Source organism: Corythoichthys intestinalis, chromosome 9 (genome assembly GCF_030265065.1).
Source record: "Corythoichthys intestinalis isolate RoL2023-P3 chromosome 9, ASM3026506v1, whole genome shotgun sequence".
NCBI classification, from domain to species: Eukaryota; Metazoa; Chordata; class Actinopteri; order Syngnathiformes; family Syngnathidae; genus Corythoichthys; species Corythoichthys intestinalis.
The window spans coordinates 10,669,778-10,685,115 of record NC_080403.1 but is presented as its reverse complement, the minus strand read 5'-3'; the positions used below and the strand labels follow the sequence as shown (position 1 = coordinate 10,685,115).

Sequence of the window (15,338 nt, the reverse complement as noted above, 5' to 3'; positions counted from 1 at the left end):
TTTTGCATTAAATTTGTTTGAAGAGTATATGATGCCAGCAAAGCATGCCATAGGACATCTTAATATTAACTTATTGGCCGCCATTAACAGCGGTGGATATCCAAATCCATTTTGACTTTGAGTTCTAAATAGACTGGATGCCTGCACCTGTCAATGGCACTGGAAGACAGTGGCGGTTTTAGGCGTGGGACCACAGGGGCACTGGCCCCATCTCTAATTTGAATGGCCCCTGAGATTTTAGCAAAAAGCATGGCAATGGGCGACTCCTTCTTTTCTGAAGTGAGAGAGAATGAGATAATTTTGTTTGTAGAGTATGTTAAATATTAATGCCGCTTTTCATTTTTGAAATAGCTTTTCAAAAAAGTGATTAAAATTCTTGTTCCATGTATTGGAACCTTACTTGCACACAGCATGATTAAATACATATTATTACAAACATTGCACTTCCATGAAGTTGGCCCCCCATCAGATGCAAATTTATATAAAAATGATGTGAATCATTTGTGCTACGTTTGTGCCGTAGAAAGTTTTGTTTTTGCTGCTATTGTTTTTTTAGATTTTTACAATTCTTTTATAGGTCAGTCTGAGGTCAACCGTTTTGATTAAAAATGGCTAAAAATACTATCAATCGTTTGTGCTTCCTTTGTGCATCCAAGTAGGTTAAGCCCAACTTCCCACTTCCTCAAATGTAGCATTTAGATACCGAATGGCTTCGGGTGACATCGTCACTCAAAATTAATGTCTCAATGTCTCCGAAACGATAGCAGCACAAATGAACATTTTTACAGCACAAACAAATGGCACTATTGTGGTTCCGTTCCGCCGTACATGGGAGGTTGTGTGACGTCATCACTACAAATTAAAAGCATAATTTCTACAAAACCGTTACGGCACAAACAAAGCAGAAACGATTTGCACTATTTTTAGACACTTTTAATCAAAATGGGGAGCTAGTTGACCTCCGATTGACCTACACAGTATAAGAAATGTAAATATCTAAAATTTGATAGCAGCACAAACAAAACTTTTTACTGCATAAGTAAGCGCAAACATAGCTCAAATGATTGATAACATTTTTCTAGAAATTTGCATCTGATGGGGGGCACACTTCCCATAGGTAAACTACACTGGTTCATCTTTGCTTGACACAAAGATGGTTTTACCGCCACATGCAGGATAATCTGCGTATTGCCTTGTTAAACAAAACAAACACGTAACAAAGATGGCGACACTCGGTCCCTGAGGGTTACATTTGGCCCGTTTCAGAAAAATCCTAGAACCACCACTGCTGAAAGATGATCATTTACTGCTACCCCTCTCAATCCAAAAGGATTGAACGTCTACTCAGTCAATGGCACCGATGAAGTAATTAATTTATATTCATTTGTATGTATGTGTTTCAGTTTGCCACTTGATGCTCAATTATTGTACACGCCTTAAAAACAAAAAAAATATATAGTGTTTGTCAAGGAAAAATATGTCTTTATTCATGATCATTTTTAATCAGATGTGAACATATTAATGTAACATTCCTTGAACACACTTTTAAAACATGCATCAGTAGTGCGTCGAACAATGACAAAACGGCAGAATAAAACAAGTTAAAGTGCTTTTATTACTCTATCAATATTTTACAATGTTCCACATGGATAAATCTAAAATTCTGTACTGTGTATGAAGAAAATAGATATGATGTACTGTTTTAGCAAACTTTTGCCCGCCCAAATTATTTTCTGATCTAGTCTGCATTATTTTCCATATACTAGTATAACATTTCCTCACAACAAACACATTGTCGGTCCATTGCACAAATAACTTATGACCACAGTGAACTGTTAGTGTCATAATAAAAAAAAAACATGAATGGATGTGTCTCATTGTGACAATCAGAATTGTGTTCTCACTTCCAGAAGAACTGAAATAATTGGTAATTGGCCTCGTTTCCTACGTGTTTCTGCTCTTTATGCCTTAAGTTGTTAAGTCTTTCAGTGGGTTGCTGCCAACTTCTGCTGCTGATGGTCACCTGCTGATACTTGCTGCTATTACGGGTAGCAATGCTGCTGTGAGATGACTGTGGAGACGTGAAGCTGAACCGCACTCCATTGCATTTTCCTGAGGAACACACCACATCAACTTCATTAGCTACGCTTTCACGATCTTGTAAGACCCAGTATTAGAGTTGCATACTATATTCCGTGGCCTACAAATACCTCAGGGTGAAAAGGATGACATGATTCAGGCTTCTTTCTGTCCTTCTGAAACTTCAGTCTGTCACACTTAAGGGATTCATTATGTTCAGCGTTGTCAAGGTTACAATGTCCTGCCGTTTCACACTCTTAAACTAAATGTGTGCAAAGTTGTAAAGGATATACATGATCTCAATAGGATCCATGGTCACTGGTGGAACATTGCTGCAGTCACACTTGTTATCCACGACAACCATAAAGAGATTACTGCTGGGAATCTGCTGTATGACAAAAGATCTGTGCCACAGACACAGACATGTTATTTGTACTGGAGGGAATCACAGCAACAGTCATTATTGTTAACATTATTAAGGAATGACTTTGGTACCTGACACAGCCATCACATTCAATGTTTCCAGTGGTCTCTTTAATGGTGCGTTCGGAGACAAAGGCAGGGTATTCTGTGTCACATGGCACCATGGTGGTCTTACCACGAGGTCTCTGAGCTGTCACATAGAACAATATTAAATAATATAAAATCAGATGTGATTTATACAGTATAGAAAATACAGGTGGGATTACATTTAGTTTTAAAATGGAGTTTGATACTTGGCACTTTAACATGGTAATGTGCACACTCGAAATTACAGTAGCAGTCACTCTTGCATGTGGTACAATGGTACCTCTACTTACGAATGTTTCTAAATACAGAATTTTCAGGTTAAGACACGCCTCAACGGGAAAATGCTGCCTCTTGTTATGAAAGAAATTTCTGGACACGAAAGGCAAAAATACACAATATGGCGGATACTCGCAGCTCCCAGCGTTTACTGAACGTAACACGCTGATAGCTGCTCTGCCATTGGCTATTGCCTAGCATTCCTGGCATCCAGTTGGCTTAGACGGACCTCTACTGTATGTGTATGTGTGTATCCCAACGTCCTCTTCATTTGCCCCTTGTTTCGACAGCTTTACATTAGTGTATTAACTTTTATTCTTTATTTTATTATTTTTTTACATTATGCACAACTCAAATTTAATGTTTATTGTACAGTAATCTAATTGTAACCATAGAGTTCATGGTGAAGTCTATGTTGTAACATTTATATGTTGAAAGTTTTGGTGCATTTTAATGCATTATGAACAATTTATGTCTGGATTTTGGGAGGTTTGGAACAGATTAGGTCATTGACATGGAAAACGCGTGTCTACTTACAGAACTTACAAGTTAAGATACTACCTCCAGAACCAATTAATTTTGTAAGTAGAGGTATCACTATACTTATTTTCCAGAGATAGGAGTGATGCTTTTTATTTATTTATTTTTTAAAACTTGTGTCTAGACTGACCGAGAGAGAGAGAAAGACAGAGACAGAATGTATGGAGTTATATTTGTGCCATAATTCTGAGCATGCAATGATATAACTCCATTATATGGAGTTAATAACTCCATAAAAGCGACAGACAGACAGACAGACAGACAGACAGACAGACAGACAGACAGACAGACAGACATTGTTACCTTTGACTGAAAGATCAACATTCCACCAGCTGTACAGGTTAAACTCCAGCAGAAAACTGAAGGAAACCACCCCCCAAAACGTCATGACTTTATGATTAACATGCATGTTTCGATACAGATTATGCATAGACTCATTGGCCACAAAATTACATAGACTTGCACAACTGAATTAAATATGAGCTAAAAAAAACACAAACTCGGTAACAGTTTATAATAACTATCCATTATAATTAGTAGGGATGGGAATCGAGAGTCGGTTCTTAAAGAGAACCAGTTCCGAGTGATCCGATTCCATGGACTCGTTTGGCAATTTATCAAACAATTCTCTTGTCGGTTCTAACCAGCACGATTTACGTGTTAAAGTTTATGCATGTTACATACTTTTGAATCGGCAAGCACAGCAGCATAATTACATTTGGCATAACTTCTCATCAAGTGTAACCTGGAGAGAGTCATTGCCGAGCAAATTTGCATTGACTTTTATAGGCCATGTCATTATTCATGAGACTACTTAAAGAAATGGTGATTTTTCCAAAAAAAGTCTATTAATGGGTCTATCGTATTCCTTGTTGAATACAAAAAAAAGTCTATTAATGGGTCTATCGTATTCCTTGTTGAATACTCTATAAGAAAACTATAACATATATGCATCTAAAATAATCCTAAACGATTTTATTAGCAATTGTAATACTCCTGTTAGAAAGATTCCATGGGTATGCGTTCGTTCCCATAGCAACCAGTTAGTTTCTGTTATTGTCCTATGTAACGCGCACTGCGTAATCTGGGATCGAGAATAGGCGTAAGGTGCGCATTCAGAGCAGAGGATGGCCACCTGTTAGAGGACTAATCTGTACGTCCATGAACGAATGTAATTTCCTCTTCATGCCATAAATTTCTTATGATAAGTTAGAGTCCTTATCTGCGCAACCGTTTCGTGTTTCTACTGTTACATTGGCTAGTTGCTCCTGCTCGTTCTTGTTGCATCAAGGAGAGCGTTGTTTACATTATATTCGCGTTGCACATTTGTGTTAAGATTGAATGTGTGAGTTTAGCATCGTAAAATGATGTTGTACATCCATATGAGTGTAAAGTTTATTTTATTTGTTTTCCCTTCAGGCATGAATTCAACCCGAAAAGAAAAGGGCTGACTGGAGAAGCCGAAGCTTATTGAAACCCGCCCCCAGTATACCATATAGGATGCAGAAAATATCGAATATCAAGTTTTGACATTCAGATTTCGTAATAAATGCGTCCTTCGCTTTCGAGTGTCTGTGAGTATCATTCAAAGTGCTTAGTTTTTGCCACTTTTATGGCCAAAATGACCGCACGTGCACGCAGCGTGCTTCTGGGTTGTGCCCCCCACCACCTTTGTTTCATTATAATATTACGAGTAATGTATGTGTGTTATTGACTGCTTTACAGTCAGTTTGCATTGTGTATTGCATCAGCACTAAAATGATGTAATTTTCTTTCCTTTCAGAACCACACATATACCCACACATTCCAGTCTTCTTTCACACACATACAAATACATCAACATCTTTCCACGCATGCTCTCACCTGCTCATTGAGTGATTCTCATATCAAGTAACATTGCCTGTATATAGTTGTGCCTGTTGCCAAGTTGGATTAAAAGTGCCAAAGACCAACTCCTTGTGTTCTAACCGACACCCCGAGGCGAATGAACCATAAAACATATTAAACCCAGAACCTCATACAGTCCATTAGTCCAAATTAGAATCGATAAGAGAATCGATAAAGAATTGACTCGTTAAGCAATATTGATAATGGAATCGGAATCGTAAAAATCTTATCAATTCCCATCCCGATCTACGCGTCATGTCAACGCGCGTGACGTGAACGTCAAAGGACTGTGATTGGTCCACTCAGAGCGTTGTTTTTGGTTGAGCACAACAACACCGCTGTTTTTTATACATTCACAAACGTCTTCTGTGTCATCTATACTTCAACATTTGTTGTTCAATATTGATTAGCTGCAGCTGCAAATACGCACATTCTATCTCCATTGCCATTGCTGTCAATGACCGGAGGAAAACTAAAGGAATTTGACAAGAGTCGCCCAAAACAGTACAAAGACAAAGCCACACCCTTCCGTTGCTCCGCCGTCACCGGAAGGCAGAAGTGTAAAATAGCCTTCAGTTAATATATTAAGTTTGGTTATAGGCTTATATATGTTATTGGGACGTTATTCTCAAGTAGCACTCATTCCTCATTCACAAACAATTAAGAAATGGGGAGTAGCCGCAACTTTAGAAAATGTCTCGAAAGCACAAATAAACTATCAACTGATACTTAATAAGTCATGAGTTAGTAAGCTACCAATAGCTTGTTTATCGTATTACTAATTTATAAGGTTCACTTATAAATCACAGACATACAATTTACAAGTCATTTATTACTCATTAAGCATCAGTTTATTTATGACATATTAACTATCTATAAGGCATCATTTTAAATGCTTAACAAATTGTTAACAAACACTTCACAAATCAACAATATATCGTTTATTAGCAGTTTATTAATGATGTATTAACTAGTTATAACGGATAGTTATTATAAAGTGTTACCAAAAAAGGTAATCTACCTTTATATATGTGTTAATTCCTTTTTTTTTCCTTTTCTTTTCATATTAATCAATCTTGGTTTGCATCTTATCAGATTTTTACATTGTGCGTTTTTGCTCTCAATCCTACCATAAAGCAGTACTTTTTGTGACGCATTAAATTTTTGGTACTTACATGACAAACTCAGTCAGGAGCCATTTGACCACATTGAACGGCTGCAAGAGAAAAACAAATGTGTGACACATTTTCAGTCTGCATGAAAGCAACTTACCAAGTAGAATTAGCTTGTAGTAAATGAACTCCATTAAAAGGAATAATGTCTCCTACTCTACTTACATCTGACAAAGTGCGTGCACTGTCGCTGCTCCCAGCGTACTCCCGACACACGGCCTGGTAGTCATACAATGTGATCCTACAAAAATGATCACGTAGAAGTTACAGTGGAACCACAACACACATTTTACTTTGCTGTATCAGACGTACAGTAAGTAATGATAGTGTAGGCACGAGACCTTTTGAAGGAGCCCATTTGGAGAAGTTTGTTCATGACGGCGCCTTCCACCTCGCCAAAGAAAAGCCCTGTCTGGGAGATGAGTTTGATAACAGAAAAAACAGGTGTATGTACATAATGTAGAACTATCGGCTGAGTGTGCTGATTCATTCTGGAAGACATTTCTAATATTTTTGATAGAACTCTTCTTTTGGATGTCACGGGAGTGCAACGCGATGAAGGATGCTTCTTAAATTAGTCATCAGTGTACTACTACTAAACAGGTAAGGCAACATGTTTCGGTGTGAAATATCCATGAAAGCATGTACATTCGTCCGTGTTCTCAGTGCTCAGTCTGCTCATAAGCAAACATGCCCGTAAAAAAAAAAACAACAGTACCTGCGATTGCTCCTCTGTGACAAGAATAAAGCCATTGTTGTCTATGAGGTAGCAGTTGATGTCCTGTGAAAATATAGGCTCTTTCAGTAAACAGAAGCTTTGAAAACATATCCAAATGGGGTGAGTCTTCTTACCTCACTTTCACAGCTAATGCTGCATTTTCCATCCAGAGCAGTACACTGTGCACACAAAACAGATTAACTCGCTCATATAATTAATGCTGTGATCTCCAAACACTGTCGAATTTAAATTGATCCTATTTTACTTCATTATTCAATCAAATCAAATCAATACATATTTACTGCTACAAATTGTGTACATTTGTTCATCATCCATGCATAGTGATGTTGTCACAATAATTAAATGTTCTTCCACTAGATGGCAGAATGTAATCAATTTGTGTTGAACTCAACAGGCCCAGATTTCACACTAAATTATTGGTGAGTCAATTAAAACAAGATTATTGCCTCATTTTTCTAATGTTATGCGCTTAAGGTAAATAATTGTTAGGAAACATTGAACTATCAATGACTTTCAAAAACAGTAACAAAGTTTGTTCAGGTACCTGCCTACAGGCGGTCCAGAACTTCCGCTGAAAGAACTCGAGCTTCATCTGAAGTCCTACAGCTGTATATGAAAATATCCCAAAATAAAATGGTAACACACTCATTTGCAAATAACCATTTTGTGATGTTAAAAATCAAATGAAAAACATTACCTGCAACAATTGGAGATTTTCTGTCATCTAGAAGCTGAATGGCTGTGCTTGCCAAAACAACACTCTTGTTTTCCAAAGCTATGGAAGGCAGTTTAAAGGAGAAACATTTATTATTCGGTTTAAGGGAAGTGTTTCCCCCCTCCCTAAAACTGTGGCACCATTTTACTTTGCTGCATTCCACTGTTGAACAGCACGTTTACGCAGTATGTCATTACTTGGCCACATAAATTTGGTCATTGTGAAACAATGGTTCAAGTTACCATATTTTTTGGACTACAAGTCCTAACTATGTGACTATAAGTCACATCAGGCCAAAAAGCCCAATTAAATGGAATAAAATATAAATATTAAATTTAATTGCATTTTTGGGGGGAAGGTATTTCATCAGAGACCACGAATAAACATTATGCATTATAGCACGAACAAGGAAATGGAGCACAAAAGAGCTAAATAGGCAGTGTTAACGTAACATTTTAACGTTTTATTCAGGTAACGATAGCTTAAACAAGAAAACATAATTTGTTTAGAAAACTCAATCTCACTCCAAGTCACGACCAAATCTATTTAAATCTTAATCTCTATAACACTTCTGAAAGCTCCGCCAACTCTGGAAGCAGAGGACCCTTTTCGCGCCCTTGTCAGTGTGAAAAAAAAAGAAAACATATATAAGTCTGAGTATACAGTAAGTTGCAGGCCCAGCCAAACTATGAAAAAAGTGCCATTTATAGTCCAGAAAATACGACAGTCAAAAACGATCAAGTAATTTGCAATGATCAGGAAAACTTGCAGGGTGGCATGGTTCCCTAGTGGTTAGCAATTACGCTTCAGTTTTTGGTCTTTGCATTTACGTAGGACGCTGAGAGGAAAGCAGCCCAATGGTGACAACAAAGTGTAAGTGACAGACTTGTACTTATACTTTTTGGGTTATTTTTTTGGCTCACTTTTGGTATTTTTAGCATGCGCTTTTTGATAATGTGTTTTTTTTCCTCTTGAAGCTTGCAAATATCTTTCTTAGTTTCTCAGTCTGCCTGGAGGTGGGGCTCGAAGGCGAGTGTCTGGTGGCCGGGCCTGTCCACACGGGGCCCAGACGGGCACAGCCCGAAAAGGCAATGTTGGTTCCCCTTCCCATGGGCTCCCCACCTGTGGGATGGGCCAAAGGGGTCAGGAGCGTAGGGAGTTGGGAGGCAGCCAAAGGTGGGGACCTTGGCGGTCCAACCTCCAGCTGCAGAAGCTAACTCTTGGGGCATGGAATGTCACCTCTTTGGCAGAGAAGGCAGAGAAGTTCCGACTAGATATAGTCGGACTCTCCTCCACACACAGTTTGGGTTCTGGTACCAATCCTCTTGAGAGGGGTTGGACTCTCTTCCACTTTGGAGTTGCCCACAATGAGAGGCGCCGAGCAGGTGTGGGCATACTTACCCCCCCACCCCCGGCTTGGCGCCTGTATGTTGGGGTTCACCCCGATAGACAAGAGGGTAGCCTCCCTCTGCCTTCGGGTGTAGGGACGGGTTCTGACTGTAGTTTGTGCAGATGCACCGCACCGCAGCTCAGAGTACCCACCCTTTTTGGAGTTCTGGGCGGGGTGTGCTGGAGAGCGCCCCCTCTGGGGACTCCCTCTTTCTCCTGGGGGACTTCAACGCTCATGTGGGCAGTGACAGTGAGACCTGGAGGGGTGTGATTGGGAGGAACAGCCCCCCTGATCAGAACCTGAGTGTTCTGTTATTGGACTTCTGTGCTCGTCACGGTTTGTCCATAACTAACACCATGTTCAAACATAGGGGTGTCCATACGTGCACTTGGCACCAGGACACCCTAGGCGGCTGTTCGATGATCGTATTTGTAATTGTGTCAGTGGACTTGCGGCTGCATGTTTTGGACACTCGAGTGAAGAGAGGGGAGGAGCTGTCAACTGATCACCACCTGGTGGTGTGTTGGCTCCGATGGCGAGGGAAGATGCTGGCCAGACCTGGCAGGCCCTAACCTATTGTGAGGGTCTGCTGGGAACGTCTGGCAGAATGCCCTGTCAGAAAGAGCTTCAACACCCACCTCAGGCAGAACTTCTCCCTTGTCCCGGGGTAGGTGGGGGAGATTGAGTCCGAGTGGGCCATGTTCCGCACCTCCATTGTTGAGGTGGCCGATTGGAGCTGTTGCCGTAAGGTGGTTGGTATCTGTCGTGGCGGCAATCTCCAAACCCGCTGGCTGACAGCGGTAAGGAATGCTGTCAAGCTGAAGAAGGAGGCCTACCGGGCCTTTTTGGCCTGTAGGACTCCGGAGGCAGCTGACAGGTACAAGCTGGCCAAGCGGACTGCAGCTTCGGCGGTCGACGAGACAAAAACTAAGAAATTGGAGAAATTTGGCGAGGCCATGGAAAACGACTTCCGGATGGCTTCGAGGAAATTCTGGTCCACCATCTGGCGTCCGAGGAGAGGAAAGCTGTGCACCATTAACACTGTGTATAGTGAAGATGGGGTACTGCTGACCTTGACTCGAGACATCGTGAGTCAGTGGGGAGAATACTTCGAAGACCTCTTCAATTCAACCGACACGCCTTCCTTTAAGGAAGCAGAGTCTGGGGACTCTGAGGTGGGCTCTCTGATCTCTGGGTTTGAATTCACTGAGGTGGTTGGAAAGCTCCTCGGTGGCAAGGCCCTGGGAGTAGATGAGATTTGCCCAGAGTTCCTAAAGGCTCTGGATGTTGTGGGGCTGTCGTGGCTGACACTCCTCTACAACATAGCATGGACATCGGGGACAGTGCCTCTGGATTGTCTGACCGGGGTGGTGGTCCCTCTTTTTATGAAGGGGAACCAGAGGTTGTGTCGGGGAGTCGAATCTCGGATTCAGGAGAAGCAGTGTGGTTTTTGTCCCGGCTGTGGGACAGTGGACCAGCTCTACACCCTCGGCAGGCTCCTCAAGGGTGCATGGGAGTTCGCCCAACCAGTCTACATGTGTTTTGTGAATCTGGAGAAGGCGTTCGACTGTGTGCCTCGGGGAGTCCTGTGGGGGGTGCTCCGGGAGTACGGGGTACTGAGCCCCTTCGCTGTTCGGTCCCTGTACGACCGGTGTTAGAGTTTGGTCTGCATCGCCACCAGTAAGAATTGAATTGAATTGATTCCCAGTGAGGATTGGACTCAGCCAAGGCTGCCCTTTGTCACCGATTCTGTTCATAATTTTTATGGACAGAATTTGTAGGCACAGCCGAAGCGTTGAGGGGGTCCGGTTTGGTGACCTCAGCATTGCATCTTTGCTTTTTGCAGATGATGTGGTGCTGTTGGGGCGGCACGGTGGCCGAGTGGTTAGCACGTCTGCCTCACAGTTCTGAGATCAAGGGTTCAATCCCGGGCTTCGGCCTTCCTGTGTGGAGTTTGCATGTTCTCCCCGTGCCTGCGTGGGTTTCCTCCGGGAACTCCGGTTTCCTCCCACATCCCAAAAACATGCATGGTAGGCTGATTGAACACTCTAAATTGTCCGTAGGTATGAGTGTGTGCGTGAATGGTTGTATGTCTCCTTGTGCCCTGCGATTGGCTGGCAACCAGTTCAGGGTGTCCCCTGCCTACTGCCCGTAGTTAGCTGGGATAGGCTCCAGCACCTCCGCGACCCTCGTGAGGAAAAGCGGCATGGAAAATGAATGAATGAATGGTGCTGTTGGCTTCATCAAGCCTTGACCTCCAACTCTCACTGGAGCGGTTCACAGCCTAGTGTGAAGCGGTTGGGATGGAGATCAGCACCTCCAAATCCGAGACCTTAGTTCTCAGTCGGAAAAGGGTGGAGGGCCCTCTCCGGGTTGAGGAGGAGATCCTGCCGCGAGTGGAGGAGTTCAAGTATCTTGGGGTCTTGTTCACGAGTGAGTATAGGAGGGAGCGGGAGATCGACAGGCAGTTCGGTGCAGCGTCTGCAGTAATGCGGACTTTGCACCGGTCCGTAGTCGTGAAGAATGAGCTGAGCAGAAAGGCGAAGCTCTCGATTTACCAGTCGATCTACGTTCCTACCCTCACCTATGGTCACGAGCTGTGGGTAGTGACCCAAAGAACAAGATCCCTGATACAAGCGGCCGAAATGAGTTTTCTCCGCAGGGTGTCTGGGCTCTCCCTCAGAGATAGGGTGAGAAGCTCGGTCATCTGGGAGAGACTCGGCGTGGAGCTGCTACTTCTCCGCGTTGAGAGGAGCCAGCTGAGGTGGCCCGGGCATCTGGTTCGGATGCCCCCTGGACGCCTCCCTGGAGAGGTGTTCCGGGCATGTCCCACTGGTGCGAGGCCCTGGGGACAACCCAGGACACGCTGGAGAGTCTCTCGGCTGGCCTGGGAATGCTTGGGATCCCGCCAGAGGAGCTGGTTGAAGTGCTGGAGAGAGGGAAGTCTGGGCTTCTCTGTTAAAGCTGCTGGCCCCACCACCCGACCCCGGAGCAACCGGAAGATGATGGATGGATGGATAGAGTTTCTGAGTCTGCCTTGGGATGCATACATCCTGTGTGCAGCATACATATTGTGAATGTACAGTGCTGCTCGAAAGTTTGTGAACCCCACAGCGATGGTCAGATTTTTTGTAAAAAAAACTAAAATAACCTTATTAAATGTTAAGTTATACCCAAATCCACAATACTGACATTCCAAATAATGGACTGAAACAAAAGAAATAGTTATATTGTCATTCTTTATTTAACAAAAGTGGTTGATTTAAGAAAAACTCAGATATCATGTGTGCAAAAGTATGTGAACCCCTTCAGTTAATAGGATATTGCGCCTCCTTTTGCAGAGATTACCTCAACCAAACGGTTTCTGTAGTGACTAATCAGCCTCTCACATCTACTTTGGGGGATTTTTGCCCATTCTTCCTTGCAGAACGCAGTCAGTTGAGAGAGGTTTGATGGGCGTCTGGCATGAACTGCTCGCTTCAGGTCCCGCCACAGCATTTCAATGGGATTTAGGTCAGGACTTTGACTGGGCCAGTCCAGAACACGAATCTTCTTCTTTTTCAGCCATTCCTTGGTTGTATTGCTGGAATGCTTTGGATCATTATCATGTTGCATGATCCACCTTCTGCCAAGCTTTAACTTCAAAACAGATGGCGTCAGGTTATGTTCTAGGATTTGACAATATTCCTCAGAATTCATGATTCCCTGGACTATGTGGAGTTGTCCAGGTCCTGAGGATGAAAAGCAAGCCCAGATCTTGACATTCCCACCTCCATGCTTCACTGTTGGGAGAAGGTTCTTTTGGTGGTATGCAGTGTTGACTTTTCGCCAGACATGGCGGTTTTGGTTGTGACCAAACAGTTCAATTTTGCACCTACATCAGTTGATGAAAACTCTTTTTAATTTAGTCTCGACAACACAACTGTTAAAAAAACAAAAAAAAACTACTGAATTGATTGATTAGGAAATCAGGTTGAAATAATAGAAAATTCCAAAATGTTGAGGGGGTTCACAAACTTTTGAGCAGCACTGTATGTCTGGGCGTGAGTTAGTAAGTAAAAAAAAAAAAAAAAAAAAAATTAAAGTAATGGTGAATGTATTGAAAGAGCTTGAAATGAGGTTATTTACAGCCGTTGTTTTTGTTTTCCTCTCCAGCTGTTACATGGTGGATGACTGTCTGCCTCCTTATGCAGTAACAAAATAGTACTGAAATTCGAATTTGTGACAACTTTTTAATATTTTTTTGGCGTGTAGTTTATGGTAGCCAGGGAAGCTTTGTGAATAAGAGTCAATGAGCTTATGCAGCCAGAGGTAAAAAATACATTACATTTGTATGGCTTCATACTTCATGTCTTTCATTTCTTCAAATTTATTTTGCACTTTGCTGCAGTAGTCTCCTAAATCTTCCATGTTGAAAACAACAGTAATAATTAAGTGCAACATCCTCTTTTAATTATGTCAGTCCAGATCTTTGTAAATAGATCCCACAGTGAGGACAATGTTTGACGTTGTGTGTAGAGCCTACCTGTGCTAAAGGGAATAGAGTAGACAAATGTGCCTGGGACCTGCTCTGCCGCTCTCTTGTACCACAGAGGAAAGTGATCCGCATTAAACACGCCCTCCTTGTCCTCCGCTGTCAGGAAATCTCTGAGGAGACACACACAACGGACTGAGACGGCCAGGAGAAGAGGATGACATTCATCAAGACCAATCAACGCCTTGCCTCATGCCGCGAACAGTGAGTAGAGAGCGGTGACACTCACTGATTTGAAAGCTGATCCGCAGCTACAAACAGGTTGGTTCTTGACAGGCCCGTGCGCGTGCCCAGAAAGGCAATCTCGACTCCTTTGTCTGAGTTCCTGGTTGTATTTTTTTCAGAGGAGAGGCATCGTGTCACATAATCACATTTAATTAATCATATTAGCTGCTAATTACACATATACACAGGTTATGGAATGTGCCCTGCAGTAAATACAACAGTGCAGATTAAACGAAATAAAATGAAAGACTTCTTGTATACTGTGTCAGTGTTGAATGACAGGGTCAGAGACATTTTCATTTAAAAACATCATTATCAATTGTTAGATATGGGTCTTCTTTTGGATCTCAACAAATTGCTTAATGACTGCATTTATAGTATGCTTTGATCACGCTAAAAGGGAAAATCTCTGTGCAAAAGATTTTTGCAGTTTTCTTGGCACAGTACCTAATTACAGTAGATGGTGTATGGTTGAAAAACACCTAAAAGTTACAAAAGACCAATGCCACCCTTGGACACCAATATCTGAAGAAATTATGTGGAAATGCTCTCATTCTGGTCAACTCCCATGGATTTTGAGGGTAATTCATGTTGATTTTGGGGCACTTCCCGGGTCACTTCCTGTTGAATTTTGAGCATACATACATACATTTTCCCCCGCTTATAGCAGAGGTAGCAGCTTCAGCAGGGAAGCCCAGACTTCCCTCTCCCCAGCCATTTCATCCAGCTCTTCACGGGGGATCCCAAGGCGTTCCCAGGCCAGCCGGGAGACCAGCGTGTCCTGGGGAGACCCTGCATCCTCCTTCCAGTGGGACATGACCAGAACACCTCACCAGGGAGGCGCCCTATCCTGATCAGATGCCTCAGCCACCTCATCTGGCTCCTCTCGTTCCAGGAGGATCAGTGGTCCTTCGTGGTGAAGAGGGATCTAAGCCAAAAGGCGAAGTTTGCTGTTTACCGGTCGATCTACGTTCCTACCGTCACCTATGGTCACGAGCTGTGGGTGGTGACCGAAATGACAAGATCCCGGATACACGCGGCCCAAATGAGTTTCCTCCGTAGGGTGTCCGGGCTCTCCCTTAGAGATAAGATGAGAAGCTCGGTCATCCGGGAGGGGCTGCTCCTCCGCATCGAGAGAATTTTGAGCATTCCCAGGTAATTTCCTCTTGATTGTTGGTGGACTCTTGAACTTTGGCCATAACTCTAGATCACTTCCTGTTGGTTTTGGATATTTTTCTGGTAATTATGGGCCATTTCCAGGACATTTTGGG

The 15,338-nt window shown here is 42.7% G+C and overlaps 1 protein-coding gene across 1 annotated transcript in view; it reads right to left on the bottom strand.

Moving 5' to 3' along the window:
- Positions 1-1,534: 1,534 nt before the first annotated feature.
- The window catches only part of cacna2d3 (calcium channel, voltage dependent, alpha2/delta subunit 3), an 84,009-nt gene continuing 70,205 nt past the window's right edge, over positions 1,535-15,338 (bottom strand). Inside the window, exons 27-40 of the mRNA XM_057846671.1 lie at positions 14,072-14,167; positions 13,834-13,955; positions 7,901-7,978; positions 7,748-7,809; positions 7,317-7,361; positions 7,183-7,245; positions 6,806-6,876; positions 6,630-6,705; positions 6,468-6,508; positions 3,709-3,764; positions 2,575-2,692; positions 2,371-2,483; positions 2,211-2,293; positions 1,535-2,112 (exon numbers count right to left, since the gene is read on the bottom strand). Coding sequence (XP_057702654.1) covers positions 2,020-2,112; positions 2,211-2,293; positions 2,371-2,483; positions 2,575-2,692; positions 3,709-3,764; positions 6,468-6,508; positions 6,630-6,705; positions 6,806-6,876; positions 7,183-7,245; positions 7,317-7,361; positions 7,748-7,809; positions 7,901-7,978; positions 13,834-13,955; positions 14,072-14,167 — 1,117 coding nt within the window. The 3' untranslated portion in view covers positions 1,535-2,019. The remainder of the gene's footprint in view (positions 2,113-2,210; positions 2,294-2,370; positions 2,484-2,574; positions 2,693-3,708; positions 3,765-6,467; positions 6,509-6,629; positions 6,706-6,805; positions 6,877-7,182; positions 7,246-7,316; positions 7,362-7,747; positions 7,810-7,900; positions 7,979-13,833; positions 13,956-14,071; positions 14,168-15,338) is intronic.